At 42.7% G+C, this 22,858-nt stretch overlaps 1 protein-coding gene across 1 annotated transcript; it reads left to right on the top strand.

Moving 5' to 3' along the window:
• Positions 1–372: 372 nt before the first annotated feature.
• On the top strand, positions 373–4,351 carry LOC103981167 (DNA repair protein XRCC4). The gene is made up of 5 exons (XM_009397791.3): positions 373–573; positions 677–819; positions 1,435–1,563; positions 2,938–3,060; positions 3,694–4,351. The coding sequence occupies exons 1-5, from the start codon at positions 402–404 to the stop codon at positions 3,940–3,942; spliced, it is 816 nt and encodes a 271-aa protein (XP_009396066.2). The 5' UTR covers positions 373–401; the 3' UTR covers positions 3,943–4,351.
• The last annotated feature ends 18,507 nt before the right edge of the window (positions 4,352–22,858 follow it).

Genomic DNA, 22,858 nt, shown 5'->3' with positions numbered 1-22,858 from the left:
CGATGGAGTGGTTGTTGGAGCACGGATCTTAAAGATGCCAATCATGTTCCTGTACACATGTCAACGCATGATGGACCCAAATCATGTACTAGAATGGATATATCCATGCATCGAACCTCAGATCAACATGACATGGATCTCAAGTATGATGAGTTGGTATGTTTACTGTGAGATAAGCAACCAATGAGTGCATCCAAATCATGGATGGATGTCCAAGCATGCATGAATGAGGCATCATTAATGAGCAACAACGAAGGCGTGAAGGAGTGTCCAAGCATGCGTCTTGGACCGCTTCGACCCGTACTAGTCTGGCCCGGTCCGGTTCGGTCTGGTTTGGGCCACGGTAGTTCAACTCCAAGTTGATATCTTTGGTTTCCTTGCGCGAGAAGTAACAGAAGCCGATGGAGGACGACGCCGCCGTCTCCTCTTCCTTGACGAGGCACACTTGCTTGAAGCTGGACCTCCCCGTGGAGGATCCCAAGGCAAAGGACGCTGTCTTTGTGAAGGCTACGTGGTTCCCCTTCCGCTTCGACCTCGCCATCTCTAACGGCCTCGACGCCTGGACCTGCCACGGTGCCCACCTTTGCGGCCCCTCCTCGCTGTTTGATCCTGGTCGTGGCTTTACAGTTGTTGTTTGATCTTCTCTTTTTTGGTTTCCTGCTTGTTGATCGTTCAGCGTCGGAGGCGGAGGTGAGGCTTAGGGCGGAGCAGTGGGACCTGCCGGTGGCCGAATACATCGCCCTGGCCGAGCACTACCTTGGCTTTCAGCAGCCGGGATCCAAATATGGCTTCGAGGACGCTGGAAACGGGCAGCGCAGGGTTAGTCACACTAGTCGTTGTTCTTCTTCTTCTTCTTTCTGGCACTTCGCATTATTGTGTATTAGGTCAAAGGTGTAGAAAAAGATCTTTTTTTTCCTCGGTTGAGTCATTGGTTATCTCAGATTCTGATTTTTCCTTGAACTTTACTTTCTCTGATCGCTCTCTGGATGCTGTTTGCTTATAGTTTGGGACATTGTTAGGCACATGATATGATGCATCTTACCTCTAATTTCTTAGCTGGTTGAACTAAATGCTTTGTAGTGTTAGTAAAGCAGTGATGCACTTGAAACATTTTCTCGTAGGTTTTTTCTCTCTTTCGATATCCCATTATCTGATGCATCTACTGACCTTAGTGATCGAATATTCAAATCCAAGATAAAAGGATCAGATGATGGACTGAAAAGCTAAAACAAAATTTCAAACTTATCAGTATTATCCAATTTAGGAGTTGAAAAGAAAATGCTCTCTCTTTCTTTTGTAATTAATTATCAAATTCCAATATTTAGACATTAGTACAGATGATCTTGGCTATTATTTATTAGCAGATTTTATCCTTTGGATTGATTATGTAATCTACCTTTTTTGCCTTTATTGATTTTTTTTGTTTCTCGTCAGTTGTCATGGACTTTTGAAAAGCAAGGTACCACACTGGAGTGGCGCTGGAAGTGCCAACCATCACCCAACAATAAGCAAACTACAACAGGAATCCTGGATTTCCTTATGGACGCAAATATTCGCCTGAGTGTAAGATGCTGCTTTATCCTTTATGTATATTATATAACTTGTGAAGGGAATTAATTTTCCTTCATTATATTATTGAGAATCTTCTCTTTGGTCTTTGTTCATATTATTGTTACTATTTTCCCCCATCTAGTTCGCTAGGTTGCTGAACTTGGTTTACAATTCTATAATTTTTTTTTTTGCAAAAGTTCAATGCATGAATCTTGGTCTGACAGTTCCATATATATATATATATATATATATATATATATATATATATATATATATATATATATATATATATATATATATATTTATTTATTTATTTATATATATATATATATATATATATTTATATATATTCCTATTTGTATTATTACTGTCCCGATATCTAGAGATACGGATTCTAAACTGCTACTACAGGTTTTGGTAGATTTAGGATCACTATGCAGCCCTTTGAATGTATTAGCATGCAGGAAGCAGAACAGACTTATGAATGAACTAAGTATGTTTCATAACTCTGAGAACATGAGAACTTTAAGGATAAGAGATTGATAACATGACCAATCATCTTCTAGTAAGTTCTTGCCATGATTTGATTATGAGATATATCTAATATTTAATATCCATCTAAATTCTGGATATATCTAATACTCCATCCTCCATCCTATATTTTAGCTCAACACCAAATTACAGTCATATATTGATCCTCAACATCTGCTCAGAGGAGCTCACCTGCATTTTCTGTTTCTATGTTACCAATTAGTGATTTTCTAATGCCAAATATTAGAGTCTTACTTTGCCTTCATATCATGTTTGAGATTATTTATTAAATTAAGAAATAAAATTTGGAGAGGCCATGCAAACTAAGGTTTTCATGCCATATAGGTTGGCCTGAAAATAGTCATCACCATGCACTTAATATTTGCTTTTTTGCAGTAACTGTGACATGGAAGAGATGCCTGATTCTATCATAATTGTGCTCATGCTCCTTGATTCTATCTTCTGACTCAAGTTTAAAGTCCCTGTTAGTTCAAACTGAATTGATCACAGCTGTTATCTCCTTCTAGCAATCATTGACATTGTACGAGGGTCACTACTTGTGACACCAATATATATGTGAGGAACTGTTTTGTTGTGCATCAAACCCTGTCACTTCCACTTCAAACTTGTAAAAATATTTTGCACTCATGGGATTGTTTAGAATTTCTTAAACTCCTGCAGTGCTCTTTGGAGTACCATATATGTGCATGATATGTCTAAACACATTTAGATACTTGTACGTGCAACTATAATCTTAGTTAAGAAAACCATTACTCTAGTAGTGTTCTATGTTTAAAGTAATTTTTTTTATCTACATCATTGTCCAAAAATAAAGTATTTAACAAAATTGTGCAGGAAGAAGTTGTTAGGAAGACGCAATCCTACCAGAAGTTGAAATCAGAAGCTGAGAAATGTTTACTTCAAAGTGAGAGGTTTAGCAATGAGAAAGTTGAATTTGAATCTGCGGTCTACACAAAGGTATGTTTTATTTTCTTGTTATTCTAAATCTCATTTTATTCAAATTTCTGTAAATACATTGTTGTGGTTTTGTAAAACTTTAATTTTGTTTAATAAAATTTCAATTTATAAGACTATGGAAGTTGGGATATTGAGTAAGCCTATTTTTATCTATCAACTAAAAGGAATATAGACGATAGTTTAAACAAAGTTAATGCTCATCTGAAGTTGAAGTTACTCTACCGAAGACCTCTTATCATGATTTATAATTGCATTAGCCTGTCAAATCGGAGGGGATTTCAGAGATTTATGTGCTACAAAGGTCCTTGCCTGGATACTTTGGGAATGTGTTTTGCCTAACAAGTGATGTGAGCATGTTTTATGAATATATGCAGACTGACAATATGATTGATGTTGCCTAATCCCCTGGATTTCTGATTAGAACAAGTTAGTGGTTCATTTTGACCTTTCTAATGGGGCTATATTGATGGTTAAAACTGATCAATAAGTTTGTTGCAGGAGAAAATGACGGACTCCTTGTAAAGCCATTCGAGCTAAAGTTTAATGTGGAAATTTTTTAGTAGTTGCAACATTTTGTCACCAGTCTTCGTTAAGATTCACATATTTACCATACTATTTGTTTTGTGAATCTAGTTTGTGTCCATTTTAAACTCCAAGAAGGCCAAACTGAGAGAACTCAGGGATCGGATAGCAAAAAAAGGAACTGCTGGAAAAGCTTCAAAAGAGGATGATTCAACCGATGGAACCGAGAGCTTTGACGAAGGAAGTGATGACGAAATCGTGAAGGCAGAACCTGCAGAAGAGACTGTTGGGGACCTTCCTGGCTCTTCAGAGGCAGCAGCCAGTTCTGGCTTGAGAGCTCGAAAGAGAACTCGCAAGTAGCGCTCAGGAGTCGGCCACTGCAAAAATGCAAATACAACCATTTTTTTGCGTTAAACACTACATGGAGGGAATGTCTTCTTCTGAAGTTGTGTCACAACAAGTTTCTCCGTGCCGTCGGCCTCCTCTCACCAGGCCAACATGCCGTGCCCACTGGGTGAGCTCCCTGAGCATGAGAGGAGATACAACATGAAGAAAGTTATGGAGACATTTTGTCACATGCATCGAACATGTGTGAAGATGTTGCTCTCCAATTTCACACTTGTGTTTGTGGTGCCAGAAGCAGAAACATTGTTAAATGAAAGAGATACACACTAAGAATTTTCCCATTCAGATAAAATATCTTTTCACAATTCTCTGATGATGTATGTGTGTGAGACAAAACTATGATGGATGCACTGACTTTGTATCAGATATGTTCTATTTATGATCATTTTCAATTTACCAATTCATACAAAACATTTTGAAAGGTTCAACAACACTTGTCTTTCATTCTGAAATTCCAAGTCTATGAGATACCTTATTTCCGCATCAGTTCTACAAGTTATTCTGGCTCATATGTCGATCATATTCCAAGTTGGTTCAGATGCAATAAAGAAGAGTAAACTGAGCTTAAAGGAAGTTGACTAAGAACATGATGATCTTAAGAGTGATCATTATTTTCAACATATTAGGATGAACACTTACTGTATGTAACATAATCTAAACAAATTTTTAGGTGTCTATCGACTTATTCATATTATAACTATACAATGATACGTTCATTTGTGGGCATTGAACTCATACGTCAAACTACTCCTACTTGATTTCTTTCACAGAAAAAAGAATGTTGACTTCTTTTGCCTCCTCTCGTGTTCCTTGAATTCATCAAACACATGTTTGCGTATGTTTGACGACTCGAACAAGTAATCTTTCGAGTCTTTTCCTCTTTTCGTTTTCCTTGAATTCATCAAACGCATGTTTACGTATGTTGGACGACTACGAACCCCAATCCCTCATGTCAGTGCTGAAGTAGTAGTGTTTTCAGACCAAGGCGATCCAGTCGGAAACCAGGAAGAGGAGCGAAGCGGCGTAGTTGGTGGAATTAATGCGGCGTCTTTGAAGTCAACCACGAGGAGAACTCCGAATCCTTCGACTCGAAATGTAATCCGTTGTCTCCTATAAGACACTCTCTTCGCCAGCTCTACTGCATGTCCATGGGAAGAAACCAAGAAGAAGCAAGGCGTCCGATTCCTTCGCTTTCTCATCACTGAGATGGCTCATTGCTGTTTCCGAGCGCTACCGTTGCTTGTCCTGGTGCTCTTGAGCTCGCATCTTCTCACGGCGGCAAGGCCTTTCGACGGGGACCGGTGGCAGGGGAACGTGAGGCTCCCTCCGCGGTACTCATTTCAACAGGGACCGGTGCCGCCGTCGGGACCATCGAGCTGCACCCACAAGTCCAACAACAATGAAGGGGTTTGCAAGCCTCCTCGTCTTTAGGAATGGAAGGAGAAGTCCCGACAAGTCCACAGCATTTGCTTTTCTTTTCTGGTTCTTTATAGTCCATGTCTTGCATGCTACAGAACACCATACAGTTTGTATTTGGATTGCCAAGATAATGAAATAGTATCTTCAATTAATATTTTAGTATGACTTCAATGCAACGACATGCATACTCAAATCAAAAAATAGTTTTATATTTTTTTTTTTTACATCTCTTAATTTTTTACTTATTAAGAATTTTTTCCTTTGCCCACAAAAATCTTACACTATTATTGGCTATACATATATCCTGTTTTGATTATGTTTAAAAGTATGGAAAATAATCTATCATCATTATATATATATATGTATATATATGTGGGTTATTTCATATGGTTAGCTCTTGGTAGAAAAGATATTGCATGCTCATAAATCATCATGATCAACATTTTACTGTCATGAATTGGTCCATTCGATCCTCATGTTGGTCCAAATCAAAGACTCGCAACTTCTTGGCCTCAAACCCCTCGGAATGGTTGATTTTGATCCACATTCGATCACACATATATGCTCGTGAAATGGTACATATAGTCTTGAGTCAAGACAACCTTCTTTGGAACGAGTCCAAGTCCTGGAGGTGGAAGAGAATAAGAGAACCAAGTGATGTAGATTGTCAAACCGATGCATGCGTAACATGAGTTTGGTGATGCTATCTATATTGCTCTAAACAACAATAAACTTACCTCTCTCTCCCTCTCTTGTTTATTGAGATGGCTGTGGTTCCAAAGCACAGGAGCAGCTGGTGCTGCTCCTCCTACTGGTGGCTGGAGAACGGCGAGCTCTTCCTCCAGTCACTACCACGAGGGCAGGTGCCTGCTTCGCAGCCTTCTTCTCGCAACCATGGCAGCAAAAAGGTTGGAGGTCCTTGTCTGGCTCAATGAGGAAGAAGGCCGACGTACGATATGTTCTTGGAAGGCAAAATAAAAGATGGATTCCGGCAAGACGATAGATGTTGAACTCCTAGTAGAGGATGATGGATCATTTGCTCCGTTGGTCTTCCTCATAAAGATGTTTCTTTTCTTTAAGGATATGCACTTGTGAAACTGAAGAGTTGCAATGTTTCTTTCTGAATTACTATGTTATCGTTTTCTATTTGATTGCTCTGTGTCTAAGTTAACTGTTAATTTAAGTTGTTTTACACTCTTTATAGAACAAAGAGGAAGAATAAAAATTTATATGTTTGGTTGTCTACTTAGGTTAGAAGAGGTTGAGATGTAGAAGTTTGTCGAACCCACAACAACATTTTTGAGCATGGAAACTTCCAACCTTGACACACCCTCTACTGTCTCTGCCCATGTTTAAAGGTATAAGGTAAAAACTTGGTAGCTTCAACTTTTTTTTGGACATGAATTCAAAAATTTTATGATGAAATATTTTAAATTTATCACTGATTTTTTTTTCTCAAAAATCACTTCTATTGTGAACCAATGAGGTTTTATTGTGAAAACCTAAAATATCAAACAGTAATTATTAAAAATTTTATGGATTTTATCTCTAAAATTTTATATGATTTCTACTTAAAAAAGAATCTAAAGATATAAATACATTATTTATTGATGAATTAATGGGCTCACTTTTAGTTCATAAATAAAAAAATGAATAGATCTTCGTATAAAACTTCATAACATATTTTTCAAATAAAAATAAATTATCAAAAAAAATTCAGAAATCAAATTTCAAGAGAGAGTTCAAAATGGTAGAGGTTATGGATGATTTGATGCTTAAGATATGGATGAGACCGATCAAATGAGAGTTAGGAAAAATCTAAAAAAATAACAAAGAAACCATTAATATTTTTGAAAAAAAAAACTAAAGCTTATTCAAAAATTTCAAAACATATGTAGAAAAATAAAATGATTATTTTATTAAACTATATAAATTGTAAGAGGAGGTGAATTCACTTCCAAAGATTTTTTATTTTTTATAAAAATATAGATATTCATAAGAAACGATTATAAGCTAGGATCCTTTTATTTTATGAGCTTTTGAATAATGTTTATTGAGTCTGTTTAGTTCAGTTAGAATCGGGTAGAGATTTATTTAATATTTATTTATTATTAAAAGTCCTTATGGTGGACTCTAGATGGAACTCTATAAATAGTGATGTAACATTTTCTTCAAGAAATCAATCAATCAATCAATGAAATATTTGATAAGACCCTAAAGTCTTATCGTCGCTCTGATACCAATTGATAATACCCTAAGGTCTTATCATGGAAGAAATGTGAGAAAAAGGAATGATAATGATCGATTCGAGAGGATCGGCCCTCCTTGGGTTTGTCCACATAGTGGAATAACATTTCATTGATTAATTGATTGATTTATTAAAAAAAGGGTTACATCACTATTTATAGAGTTCCACCTAGAGTCTACCACGACTTAAACTTTAATAATAAATAAATATTAAATAAATCTCTACCTAATTCTAACTGAACCAAACCGGCTCAATAAATAAATAAACTAAATAGACTCGATAAACATTATTCAAAAGCTTAGAAAAAGGTCCTAATAATTCCTCCCTCTTCAAATCAACCTTGTCCTCAAGGCTGAGCAGCATCAATCTTTGGGAGCTTCTCTTTCAGCACTTCAATCATAGGCTATCTGCAACGCATCATAACCCGTTGATCAAGTAAGTATGGTCTCCACTTTTTGATAGAGTAAGCAACAGATCGGTCTTTCAGTGTAGTAATCGTTGTAAGAAACTCCTGACCTTTGCTATCATAAGTTAAAATCCATCCATCAACGATCATTACTTCAAATATATCATAGCCTTCAATGTGGTAGGCTAATTGGGCTGCAACTTTCCTGTCCATAAAAGTGCTGCACGTATCAATCAAAATAGTGATAGGCTGATGCTTCAAAGTTCCTCTGATTTTCATAGTTTGTGGGTTAGCATAGCCAGCCAATGCATGCACTGTATGCATGATGGCTTCAATATCTTCATTAGTTTCCACACCTTTATAATTGAAATCCAACTCTTCTGCTTTCGGTTTCTCTCTAATTGGCTTAATCATCAGATGTTGCCATTGTTTACATTGCTGCTCCATACTCCACTTTTCATCATAGTGCAAACCCCTTGCTGATCTTTCTTTGCTAATTTTTTTCTCATGTAGATGTGCAAATGAGATGACAGGTATCATAATGCGGGGTTGACGAGCCTTAACTTCACACTGGATCTCCGGATTAAGCCCTTAAATAAATGTATCTAGAAGTTGTCGTTCTGACCAATCTCTAGCTTGATTTGACAATCTTTTAAACCTACTTTGATATTTCAACACTATAGAAGTTTGACGAATTTTGACGAGTTGGCCATCAACATTCTCATATTTGGATGGGCAAATCGAACAAGAAGCCCTCTTTTGAACTTCTCTCATAAAAGAACTCCGTAAACAGTTTCATACCAATCGTACCACTGGAGTGCATCTCCATCGAGCTGGATTGAGACTATTTCCACCTTGGATTCTTCTAGAGTTCTGTGAAAATGGAAAACATTTTCTACCCTAAAGATCAAACTGGTCAGATCTCCATCTTTCCATCTCGAAAATTCTACCTTCATGTGCAAGTAGTTTGTGTCACAATCTTAGGGCCTTTTTCTTGTATTTTCATATCTGTGCAACGTAGAACTTGAGCCCCCATTTTATTGAAATTTGCTGAGGCTCTCCAGTAGGCTCCTTTTGAAATCATTAAGTGTTTCTTGCAATCGGTTCTCAATTTTGATTTCCAATGCTTCCATTTATGCTTTCACCGAGTTATCAGTGGCCATTGCTAAGACTGCAAATATGTAATCTCAACTCCTGTTTTTAGTGTCGGTAAAGGGCATCAACACTGTCGATGCGAAGTTGTCGAGGAGGTGAATGCCGAGGGCAGTGTCGCGGTCACTGCATTGGAGGAAGAGTTACTGCCCTGTTTCTATCGCTGCGTGGGGTGAGAGTGTCAGGGTTGGAAGGCGACTACGTTGATGTGGCTGCAGCTGCTGCGACCTAAGGGGTGATCGCTGAGCAACGGGGTTGAGGCTGTGGTGATGGCAACCTATTGACACTGACTTAGCTGGTTTTGCCTAAGTCGTGCGGCACCCTTGCGTGTCCGTCCGCAAAGGTCAGCCTCCCCGAAGACTCCCATTGTCCCTTAGGACCAACAAAAGAGAGAACAGGTAAGAGAGAACGCCTCAATCGGGATCCACAAGCAAACATGTCCGAAAAACACTTCATAGGCAATGCAAATTACAAACAGACTTTACAAGCTCTGAACAGTGGCACAAAAAAGGGTAAAATGGTCCATTACAGACCGAAAAGCTCTCGCACGTGTCCACATGACACAACCTTTATTTACAAGCCTAAAGAGGCCACCAACCCAACTTAAATGGGACTTATAAGCCTTCGGCCGCCCCTTTACATTCTGTACAGGGCATGAACATGCCAAAAGACACGGACACACATAAGCATTACATCCAACATCTTGTTGAGAAGTTTGTCCGTGACATTCTCCCCCACTTATCCCTTCGACGTCCTCGTCGAAGCCTTTGTGAACACTGCAACTCTTCGCCTTTGCTAAGTCTTCAATCTTCTGCTCCAGCTGCAATGCGCCTCCTGGCTCCCAGCTGCTCTCCGCTGCTGTTTTTGAGTAGTCGAACCTTTGATCCGCCATGCTGCTTCAACTCACCAATGACTCTGACTCTGGTGTGGGGTTGGCTGAGTTGTGTTGATCCTCGTTGATTCCTGCGGATCCACCAAACGAAGGAAAAGACCATTCTTACTGCGCCAGTTTCTCAAAATTTCCATATGCTGCTTGAACTGGGTGGATGCTTGTTGGAGCTTTAACGAGCATCGCCTCGCAAACTTCTAAAGTTTTGGGTCCTTCCTCCACAAAATCTGCTCATTGACTCTTCTTTCAGTTAGTTGTCGCATCCAAGTAGGTTCGCATCACTTCCGCTTTCGATTGGCATTTCGTTGGGAAATGAGGCGGACAATCTACTCTCAGTAGCACTGATCACCGTTGGTGAGGATTTGACAACTATTGTCTTCCATTATCTTCGAAGGGTCTTTGAACTTGTGCAGAGCTCCTCTGCTGGATAGATAAGAGAACTGGGGTACTCGGTTTCTCCCATTCTCTTAAGAGTTGAGAAGGCAAAGGTTACTTGACTTCGCCCGCCTCCTCGAGGTTGTACTTCATGCATCGAGCTGGTTACTGGCCTTCGCTTGCTCTTTGCTCACACTTCTGAAGCACCTGAAGTGTTTGCACTCCTTGCATTGAGTTAGTTACTGTGATTCACCTTCTCAATGCCATCGAACTTCTGGAATGCGGGAAGTTTTCACCCCAACTTGGAGTAATTCTCTGATAGATGAGGTCGCCTCTGGGATTATACCGTCTTCTCCATCAACCCTGCCGCCTACTCCACTGAGTAGCAAAGGTACAGCATCGCGTACTGCCTGCTTCGTTCCTTGGTCGTGCACTCTTGCATGACCCGAAGTCCTTCACTTACGGCTATCTTGATGAGAAACTTGTAGACACCGGTCTTACGAAGTTTCTTGGCCTCTGCCCTTCAGCCTTGTCTCGGTACTTGGAGATTGCCTCTGCATGCTCCACCTCCTCAGCCCCTTTCACGACCAAGCGCTCTCCCTCCATGAGAGCAAGGGATCAATGACTTGCACGGAAGTCCCGCCTCTGCGACACCATGGCGCTGCAATGCCCATGGCCCTACTATCCGTCGCCTCGCATCTGCATCCCTTTTCTTCACGATCAGTAGACATGTCTCCGTGGCCCTCCTCTGAGTCCACCTCCATTCTAACTGATGCTTGATTTTGGGTAGCTAAGTCCCTCTGGACTCGTCGTCGCTTTCTCGCCCCTTTCGACCCCCTGCTTCAACACCTCTGTGTTCTCCAAGCAGCTCCTTCTGGTCGATGGAAAGACAGACTGCACTCCCATGCATGGCCTCTGCCATCGCATTATAGGGTTTGCACCAATTCTGTTATCCTTAGCTTCCTTGGTAGCAACGTTCGCTTACTCGACCTTGTCCTCTAACTTGTCGGGCTCCCTTAAGCGAATATGAGCTCTGGAGCAGTCCAACTCTCCAGCTGCTTCGATCATACCTCTGCATGATCAAGTCCCTCCCATGGAACTCACTGGTACTTGCATTCAAACTTTTCCCTTGGTGGAACCCAGCCCCCATATGCTGATGACCAAGGTTTTCATCCGATGCAAAATTCGGTGCACGCCCGGAAGACCCGCCTCTGCGGTACCATGGCCTTCACTCCTTGAATCCATAGCCCTTCTTGCCGTCGTGTTGTTCACCAAAGCGGAGCTCCCAGTAGCTCCCGATCATACCTCCATATGATCTCATCCCTCACGGGACCAAGTTGTGTGTATCGCATTGCCACGAACTGTTCCACCACGATCCGCTCCACCATGTCGCCTCCTGGTGACATCTCCATTGCATTCTGATCCTTGGGGAATAAACTCGAATTGTGAACCCTCCATGTGTGGCCTCTGCCAATACATCGCCGGGTCTCTTCCACCTTCGATTTTGTTCGCTCCTTTGGCAATCGACCTTCATCCACCCACTCTTGGGTCACACCTAGATGAAGCACCACTCTAGGACAGTCCATCGCCTAGTAGCTCCCGAAGTCCACCGACTTCACTGTGATTTGTGCACCATTGTCTGGATCCTGGGCCTCTGCCCCTACCAGCACAATCTCCGCTGCACACCGCTTCCTTCATAGCAACTCGAATGGCAACACTATGGCATATTCTTCAAGAGTACCCGCCTCTGCGTCCTCTTGCCCCGTGCTAAGGCCTTCTGAACCCAACTTCGCCTCCGCAAATTGAGTCGCCTTAGTTCCTCCATCAAATGCTTCTCCGAGATAAGGTGCATGTGCCCCGAAGCTCTCTTCGTCTTTGGCACCATGCAAGATGAGTCCACTCCGTCAGAATGAAGGACCCATGGAACAACATGATCCTGCTCTTGCCTCTGCAAGAGCTCATGTCCTTGACCTCTGTCTAAGAAAAGCACTGTGCCTCTGCTCCATGTTCCAACTTCTCTGCTGGCTCCCTTCATGCGGCTTGGGTACTTCGCCAAGTTACACCCAAGTTGCTCCGCTCCTCGTTTTTGCATTGAGTAGATGGTGGCCCTCGTGCCCACCATTCCATGGGTCAGCCCTCCCTTGAGTCCGATCTCCACATCGACTCCAAGTGTGCCTTCATTTAAGTTGCTTTAGGTCGCTCCCCCACTTGATCTCGCAATGCATCCACCAATGCATTCTCTCGAGCGAGATCATGCGACAACTCCTCGCCGCTTGCTCAGTCCATCGAGCTACGTGGAGTTGTTGTTTGTTGAGGTACTCCTCCTCAACATGTGAGGTCCGTCTCACATGATTCTCCCTCTGGAGAGCCGGGACTTATCCCTCCTGGATAACTATCCCGTTGGAGCAACATCTCTCTTCGTTTCGGAGACCACCATCCCCTTGGACTACTCCGATCTGCTGAACAAACTGTGCACTGTTCTGCCTCCTGCAAACGCACTTGCTAGATTGCGACTCCATGTCAATACAGCCCCCGCTGCACCCCTCAAGGCCTAGCAACATGCTGAACTCGTTGCACACTTTAGCCTCCGACGGACGTATCCTTCACATGCCGAAAAGAAAGTTTCAATGCTCCATGGCGCCGAGTTTCGGTCGCCTTGGGATGGCCACGAACATTCCGTCGTCCGCATACAAGCCCATGCATAAGTACCAAATTCTTCGAGTTAGCAATTCCCCTCACCTCTGTGAGCTTTGCATAACTCTTTTGGTCGTTGAGCAACTCATTCCACCTTGCATGGTCTCATTCTTGCCAAGCGCCTCGCTTGCCTAGAGCACCATCAAGTATAGTTGTCAACGTTGAGCCGTAGCTCAAACTCAGCCATCCCAACCTTTGTGCGCTCCAAATTCTTCCAAGCTTGCCTGTTCTCGTGGTGCCTCTTGCGCGAAGGGTTGGCCATTCCTCTGAATGCCAATCTCAGATGCCCGCTCCTCTGAGCGACTCTTTTCCCTACATCTCCATGCCCGTTTTCCCTCAAACGGTCGCGCGTGTGCTGACTGCCCTCAACGCAGCCCCGCTAGGTCCCCCACGTTTGCATGTCAAGTGTTTCTATGAGTGCTTGTCCCGCTCTGATACCATATGACACGGATTTAGCTGGTTTTGCCTAAGTCGTGCGGCACCCTTGCGTGTCCGTCCGCAAAGGTCAGCCTCCCCGAAGACTCCCATTGTCCCTTAGGACCAACAAAAGAGAGAACAGGTAAGAGAGAACGCCTCAATCGGGATCCACAAGCAAACATGTCCGAAAAACACTTCATAGGCAATGCAAATTACAAACAGACTTTACAAGCTCTGAACAGTGGCACAACAAAGGGTAAAATGGTCCATTACAGACCGAAAAGCTCTCGCACGTGTCCACATGACACAACTTTTATTTACAAGCTTAAAGAGGCCACCAACCCAACTTAAATGGGACTTATAAGCCTTCGGCCGCCCCTTTACATTCTGTACAGGGCATGAACATGCCAAAAGACACGGACACACATAAGCATTACATCCAACATCTTGTTGAGAAGTTTGTCCGTGACACTATGGTGATTGATGGGGATAAAAAGAGGAATAACCTTTGTATAGGAACAAATACTAGAAGACCAAAATACGCAGCGGAATAAAATGGAAACACAATCAAACAGAACACCAAGATATACGTGGAAAACCCCTTCAATGTGAAGGGTAAAAACCACGGGGCAAACTAGAGATAATCCACTATGAGAATAATGAATATACAAATCTCAATCTCTTGGCCAAAACCCTAGCAACAACCACAAGAGAATAACTGGGATACAAGGATCACGTCACTGCCCACAATATCTAAAACCTCCCCAAGTAATCACAGCAAGAGTCTACTGTTGATTTGATCTAACCTGAGATGAGAACACTGCTAGATGATTGTGAACAGTCTCTCTGCGTTGTCCTTGTCTTCTTCCCTTTCTTTCTCTTCCTTTTCTGCCTTGATCTCCTTCTTCTCTTTGGAATCCCGTGGCCTCAAAGATCTGCCTCGTTGCTGCCTTTTTATAGCCTTAATCTGCCTCTAAAACGCAGCCACCACACCCCCCTAATCTTAATTAGGGTTAGGTTAAGAGAGGGTGTGGGCTGTGGGCTGATAAAGCCCACATGGGCTGAATATGGGCCATCAGCCCAACAACCTCCCCCTTCAGCCCATAAGGGAGGCTGTCCCATGACTCCTCAATGTGAAGCCATGCCGACCAACTGTCGGCATATCTCCTGTCTTTCTTTTGGTAAGGTCTTCGTCAACATGTCTGCTCCGTTGTCATCTGTATGAATTTTCTGAAGCTGCAACTGCTTCTCTTCAAATACATTTCGAATCCAGTGGTATCTGACATCTATATGCTTTGACTTGGAATGAAACATTGGGTTCTTACACAAATGGATGGCACTCTGGCTGTCACAATGCACCACATAATTTTCTTGTTTCAGCCCCAATTCTTGTAAGAATTCTTTCATCCATAACATTTCTTTGCATACCTCTGTAGCAGCAATATATTCTGCTTCTGTGGTGGAGAGAGCAATATACCTTTGTAACCTGGATTGCCATGACACAGCTCCCCCTGCAAAAGTAAGTACATAACCTGAAGTAGACTTCCTCGTATCTATATCTCTGGCCATATCTGCATCTGTGTAACCTATCAACACAGGTGGTCCACCTCCAAAGCTTAAACAAACCTTAGAGCTCCCTCTGAGATATCTAAAAATCCACTTCACCCCTGCCCAGTGCTCTTTGCCTGGATTTGCAAGAAATCTGCTAGTAACACCCACTACATATGCGATGTCTGGCCTCGTACATACCATTGCATACATTAAACTTCCAACTGCTGAAGCATAAGGAACCTTTTGCATTTTCTCCTTCTCCTCATCACTTGACGGACTCTGTTCTGAGCACAACTTGAAGTGACCTGCAAGAGGAGAACCAACTGGCTTAGCATTGCTCATACTGAATCTTTCCAATACCTTCTCGATGTATTTCTCCTGTGACAACCAAATCTTCTTGTTTTTCCTGTCACGAAAAATCTGCATGCCTAGTATTTGCTTTGCTGGCCCCATGTCCTTCATTGCAAAAGACTCACTCAGTTCCTTCTTCAACCTGTCAATTTTAGACATATCTTTCCCAAGAATAAGCATGTCATCAACATAAAGTAAGAGAATAATAAAATCCTCACCAAACCATTTGATGTACACACAATGATCTGAAGCCGTTCTTTTGTATCCATTTTCTGTCATAAATGAATCAAACTTTCTGTACCACTGTCTTGGAGCTTGCTTTAGCCCATACAAGCTCTTCTTCAACTTGCAGACAAAATTATCTTTACCTTTGACTTTGAAGCCTTCTGGTTGCTCCATATAAATTTCCTCCTCCAAATCACCATGAAGGAAAGCTGTCTTCACATCTAACTGCTCAACCTCCAAGTCCTGGCTAGCAGCAATACCAAGAGCAACACGAATAGAAGACATTTTAACAACAGGAGAAAATATCTCTTCAAAGTCAATACCTTTCTTTTGACCAAAGCCTTTCACAACCAATCTAGCTTTGTACTTTGGTTGAGAACAATATTCTTGAGTCTTCAACCTAAAAACCCACTTGTTCTTCAAGGCCTTCATTCCATTTGGTAGCAGCACCAAATCATAAGTGTGGTTCTTCTGAAGAGCATCCATCTCTTCCTGCATAGCAGCTAACCACTTCTCTTTCTGCTCACTCTCAACTGCTTCCTGGTAACTCTCTGGTTCACCTGCATCAGTAAGCATCACATACTCATCTGTAGAGTATCTTCTGGAAGGTTGACGTTGTCTAGAAGATCTTCTCAACTGAGGTTCTGCGGGAACTTGCTCTCCTACTTCTTCTTGCTCAACATGTCCTACAGGTAGATCAATATCAGGTTCTACACCATCTTCCTGCATATCTCCCCCATCACCCTGATATACTGGAGGAGTAACTGGGTCACAATCTGCTAATCCTTCTGCAGAAGTCTTGGCTGGTGCCTTCTTCTTCAAATCCTCAAAGGTTTGATCCTCAAAGAAGATCACATCTCTGCTCCTGAACACCTTCTGCTTTTCTGGATCCCAAAGCCTGTAACCAAACTGATTATGTGAGTAACCAAGAAAAATACATTCTTTAGACTTACCATCCAGCTTGGACCTCTCATTATCTGGAACATGTGCAAATGCACGATAACCAAACACTTTCAAATGCCTGTAGGAAACATCTTTCCCTGACCATACATGCTCTGCAACATCACCATCTAGGGCTGTACATGGTGATAAGTTGATCACATCAACTGCAGTCCTCAAAGCCTCATCCCAAAACCTTTTGGGTAGCTTGGCCTGTGAAAGCATACATCTGATCTTTTCCATGATGGTGCGGTTCATCCTCTCTGCAATTGCATTATGCTGAGGTGTACCAGGAACTGTCATCTCATGTTGGATTCCATGTGACCTGCAATAGTCATTAAACAATCCTGTATACTCACCACCATTATCTGATCTTATGCATTTCAATTTCCTTTCTGTCTCCCTTTCAACCCTAGCATGAAACTCTTTAAAGACATTAATAACCTGATCTTTGGTCTTCAAAGCATAGGCCCAAACTTTCCTGGAAAAATCATCTATAAAAGTGACAAAATAAAGTGCACCACTTATACCAAGAACATCAACAGATCCACCAGGAGTTTTTGTCCTCAAAGGACCACATACATCTGTATAAACACGGTCTAAGGCATGCATTTTTCTAGATAAAGCAGCACTAGCAAATGAAACTCTATGTTGTTTACCAGCTAAACAATCAATACAAGGGTTCAGATGTATACCTCTGAGATCTGGTAATACCTCTCTCTTGGAAAGAGTTTGCAGCCCCTTCTCGCTCATGTGTCCCAATCGCCTATGCCACAACTCCATACTGAAGTCTTTCTCTGTAGCATTTAACTGCTCACCATAAGCTTTAGCCTGCAACCTGTACAAAGTATGACATTTCTTTCCATTAGCTATAACAAGAGAACTCTTACTGAGTTTCCATTGCCCTCTGTGAAATCTGCTTTCATAGTCTTCATCATCTAGTCTTCCAACTGAAATTAAATTCAGCCTCAAGTCAACCACATGTCTCACATCCTTAAATACCAACTTGCAGCCAATGTTGGTCTTTAAATGGATATCACCCATGCCAATGATGTCTGCTGTGCCATAGTTGCCCATCTTGACAACACCAAAGTTTCCAGACCTGTATGTAGCAAAAAACTCCCTCCGAGGTGTAGCATGATAAGAAGCACCTGTGTCAATCACCCACTCAAGATCCTGACACACACAAGAAAAAATATCATCAGAAGGAGACAAAATCAAATAATCACCACCCTGCACTGTAGCTGTAGTATTATCCTTTGATTCTGTAGACTCCACTTCTTTTCCCTTTTTCTTGTTCTTCTTAGGTTGCTTACATTGGTTCTTGTAATGTCCTTTCTCACCACAGTTATAGCAAACAATATCTTTTCTTGATCTTGACTTGCTCCTACCCATACGTGAACTGCTTCTGAACTTTGACCTTCCTCTGTTCTCTGAGATAAGTGACTGTGAATCATTCTGAGATGTTGCTGAACTCTTTCTTCTCAACTCCTCATTCAACAAACTGCTTGTTACTTGACTCATAGTGACAATACCATCTGGTGCAGAATTACTGAGGGAAACCACCAGTGTCTCCCAACTTTCTGGTAATGAACTGAGAAGTAACAATGCCTGCAACTCATCATCAAGAGACATTTTCATAGAGGATAACTGGTTAGTAATACTCTGCATTTCATTCAAATGCTCAGCAATAGAAGCACCTTCTCTATATTTTAGGTTCACAAGTTTTCTGATAAAAAAAGCTTTGTTGCCAGCTGTTTTTCTCTCATAGAGACTTTCCAATTTTTTCCAAAGAGAATATGCAGAAATTTCAGTAGAAACATGGTGAAAGACACTGTCATCAAGCCACTGTCTAATAAACCCAATTGTTTTTCGATCTAACCTCTTCCACTCATCATCTGTCATAGTTGTAGGTTTTGCACTATCCCCCTGCAAAGGTCCATACAAATCTTTGCAATACAAGAGATCTTCCATTCTTGGTTTCCATATCATCCAATTATTTCCATTCAAACTAATCATGCGAGAAATATTACTGGCCTCCATGTTCAAATACAAAAATTAAATCACCAAAACCCCGCTCTGATACCAGTTGATGGGGATAAAAAGAGGAATAACCTTTGTATAGGAACAAATACTAGAAGACCAAAATACGCAGCGGAATAAAATGGAAACACAATCAAACAGAACACCAAGATATACGTGGAAAACCCCTTCTATGTGAAGGGTAAAAACCACGGGGCAAACTAGAGATAATCCACTATGAGAATAATGAATATACAAATCTCAATCTCTTGGCCAAAACCCTAGCAACAACCACAAGAGAATAACTGGGATACAAGGATCACGTCACTGCCCACAATATCTAAAACCTCCCCAAGTAATCACAGCAAGAGTCTACTGTTGATTTGATCTAACCTGAGATGAGAACACTGCTGGATGATTGTGAACAGTCTCTCTGCGTTGTCCTTGTCTTCTTCCCTTTCTTTCTCTTCCTTTTCTGCCTTGATCTCCTTCTTCTCTTTGGAATCCCGTGGCCTCAAAGATCTGCCTCGTTGCTGCCTTTTTATAGCCTTAATCTGCCTCCAAAACACAGCCACCACACCCCCTAATCTTAATTAGGGTTAGGTTAAGAGAGGGTGTGGGCTGTGGGCTGATAAAGCCCACATGGGCTGAATATGGGCCATCAGCCCAACGGTGATGGCAACCTACGGTTGTGTTAGAATATGCTAAGCAAGGGGGAGGCGGTGTTGAAGCGGCCGAGATTAAGAAGAGGAATCGGTGTTGCGTGCGGTTGCTGCGTTCGCTGTTGGAGGGCGGCTACTGCAGAATGAGGGGTTAGTCGTTGGCTAGGAGCAGCGGCGGCAGTGGTTGCTGGACGAGAACTGCAGTGATTGGTGGCTGCGGCAAAAAATGCAAAGTTACTCTGTTGTGGTCGCCACAAGGAGGGGAGGTCGAGCGGCTGCAGCTGCGACGGTTGCGACCCAAGGGAAGGCAGCGACGGTGGTGCGGTTGGGGGCAGCGTCGCCAAGGGCTCGCCGCCGTGGTGGCTGCGACGGTGCGGATGGGAGAGAACGATGCTTGTCTATGTCCCACTATGGAATGAGGCACTGGTGACGCCGAGGAATCGCGTGCGGTTGAGGAGACGGCGGTGGCTACGACGATCGTGATTGCCTTGTTTTGATCACTGCGAAGAAGGATGGTCAAGCGACTGCAGCTGCGACCCAAGGGCAGGCAGCGATGGTGGCATGGTTGGGGGCAGCATCGCCAATGGTAGAAGTGACGAGTGGGTTGGTCCGCTGGCGGGGAAGCAACGGCTGCGGTCCTTCTCGCTCGAGCAGGGTGGAGCAGCAAGGAGGGAAGACTGCTGGCCGGGGAGCAGTGACGACGGTGGTCACCGATCGGAAAGCAGCGGCGACGGTGGGGCTCGCCGAAAGTAGGGGAAGCAGGGGCCCCTTTCGACCAGATGGGAGAAGATGTGGTTGTGGCGGTTACGGCGCAACGAGGAGGGGAGGTTGCTGGTTGAGGGCTGGGAGGCTGCGTGCAGGTTGAAGGCTAGGTGGCTGCGGCGGCGTTTGACAAGGTCGAGAGGCAGCAGAGGGTCCGGCGGCTGCGGCAGCAGAGGATGCTCCGTTGTTGATGCCGGTGGAGGAGAGGAATCGACGTCTGCGGCTGCGACCCAAGGGGAGGCAGCTAGAGTTGCGGCTGGGGGGCGGGCAACGGTGATCGAGCGGCGGCAAGGCGGCTGGGAAAAGTGGTGGTGACGCGGTTGGGAACAAGGGCAATCCGTGAGTTGCCCTGTTTCGGTCGCCGTGAGGAGGGTGACAACCGACGGCTGTGGCTGCGACCCAAGGGGAGGCGGGCGGCGGTGGAGAGGCAGCGGTGGTGGCGCGGCTGGGAGCAGTGTCACCAACGATCGCCGAGGAGGAGAGGTCGAGCGGGTGCACTGCGACGCAAGGGGAGGCGGGCGGCGATGGAGAAGGAGGCAGCGGTGGTGGCTCGTGTGGGAGGCAACGGGCGACGTTGGCCTCTGGCCAGGAAGCGGGGCGATGGTGGTCGCTGGCCGGATAGCAGCAGCGGCGGGTGGGCTGGCCGGAAGCAGGGGACTGCTGCGGCTTGGGCGTTCTTTTCTTTTATTTTTTATTTTTTATTTTTGAAAGATAACTACGATAATACTGGAACGAGAACGCCAAGAATCATCGCTCTAATACTAATTGATAAGACCCTAAAGTCTTATCGTCGCTCTGATACCAATCGATAAGACCTTAAGATCTTATCTGGAAGAAATGGGAGAAAAGGGAATGATAATAATCGCTTCGAGGGGATCGGCCTCCTTGATCGCTTCGAGGGGATTGGCCCTCCTTGATCACTTCGAGGGGATCAACCTCCTAGGGTTTGTCCACAGAGTGAAATAATATTTCATTGATTGATTGATTTATTTATTAAAGAAAAGGTTACATCACTATTTATAGAATTTCACCTAGAGTCCACAAGGACTTGAACTCTAACAATAAATAAATATTAAATAAACCTCTACCTGACTCTAACTAAACCAAACCGACTCAATAAACAAATAAACCAAATAAACTCGATAAATATTATTCAAAAGCTTAGAAAAATATCATAATAATATTATTATAGTTTGTTATGACAAGTCCTAGGAGGTCGATCCCCTCGAAACAATCAAGGAGGTCGATCCCCTTAAAGTGATCAAGGAGGCCGATCCCCTCGAAGCGATTATTCTCATTCCATTTTCTCCCTTTTCTTCCACGATAAGACTTTATGGTCTTATCATACACCTCCTTGTAAATGGAGTAGTAGAATAGAAGAACCAAGTTATGGTCAAATTATGCTTAAGAAAAAAAAAATAGTACCACATGAGTTTTTAGCAAAAACTAAGTATAGTAGTATATTTGTTAAACTATTTCTTATTACAAGGAAAAACATCCCATGAAGAATGGTTGAATAAAAAACTATGTGTATTAAAGATTATATTACCTAGGGAGATTTTACATCACTATGTATATTAAACTTGGTATGTAAAATCCATAAAACAAAAAACTATGTGTATTAAAAATTGTATTACCTAGGGAGATTGTATATCCCTAAATCCTTACAGATCTCTATAAGAGGATGAAGAAGGTCAAGTGTCCTTCTCTCTAGTGGTGATCAACATAGTAGAGCTACGACGATGCTCCTCGAATCTCCAAACCTGCTATTTGAGGAGGAGAAGTGGAGGAGAATAAGAGATGATAACTAAAAAGGCTCTAGCCTACGGGCTTTTGGTAGATCTCTATCCAATAATCTCTCATTGGCCCTGCTTTTGGTAGATCTCTATCCAATAATCTCTCATTGGCCCTTATTGAATCTCATCCATATGATCTAATAATTCATGTGCTTATTGGATATCTAATAAGATAGGAGCTCTAGCGGATATCTTACATCTGAACCTCTACTCGTCGCAACGCCTACCATATATATGTGACCCTCTAGGCCTAATATTTAGTTGGTCATGAGTTATACATATCAAAACTCTTTTTGGCTCAATGAATTATTATCTTCATGATAATTCACTCAACTCATTGACTACGGACGTACTATGCCACTACGCCGTAGTCCCCAAACAATACAGGGAAATCCAATCAATTGGATATGTCTATCATTTGTTATTATATATCTATAGTCCCTCATTCATCTAATATCCCAGAAACTGTATATCGGACATGGTGTTGTTAGACCCATATGGTTTCTGCTCGAGTTTCGCTCTAATCGGATTCTCCCGGAAAACTCTTTCTCTCTTAATCCGAATAACCATGGCTAGGGATTTGTCTAAATAAAAACATATGAGATATTCCTCTCATGACACCGAGAGCAGATGATCCTCTATCGACACTCAATAGCCCTCGTAAGGTTGACTGTCACACCCGTTGTCCAGTTGTGCTAGATCTGGAACATTCAAACCTATAAGTCCGGTATTAAAGAGTGGAGCACTCATACATGACATCCTTGGTATCTCAAGTATAAGGACTAGATACACTACTAGGACTATAGAATCGCTGTCTAACAATAAGGTATCATCAACTATCCAGCATTATATAAACGGATCAATCGGTGAACTTATTCTCCAATGAGCATTTGTATTATATCCGTATTGTCCCCATAAGAGCAGCTATGAGATCAATTGTATCCATCATATGGATAGATATGC

This window comes from Musa acuminata, chromosome BXJ2-4 (genome assembly GCF_036884655.1).
Source record: "Musa acuminata AAA Group cultivar baxijiao chromosome BXJ2-4, Cavendish_Baxijiao_AAA, whole genome shotgun sequence".
NCBI lineage: Eukaryota > Viridiplantae > Streptophyta > Magnoliopsida > Zingiberales > Musaceae > Musa > Musa acuminata.
The sequence above is the reverse complement of the archived record's forward strand: the minus strand, read 5'-3'. Positions and strand labels throughout refer to the sequence as shown.

What these genes read in the sequence shown, in the direction of transcription:
- LOC103981167 (XM_009397791.3), top strand. Translation starts at nt 402, where the DNA reads ATGGAGGACGACGCCGCCGTCTCCTCTTCCTTGACGAGGCACACTTGC. An exon ending in CGACGCCTGGACCTGCCACG is followed by an intron (nt 574 to 676) that starts GTGCCCACCTTT and finishes TTGATCGTTCAG; the next exon opens with CGTCGGAGGCGGAGGTGAGG. An exon ending in ACGCAAATATTCGCCTGAGT is followed by an intron (nt 1,564 to 2,937) that starts GTAAGATGCTGC and finishes AAAATTGTGCAG; the next exon opens with GAAGAAGTTGTTAGGAAGAC.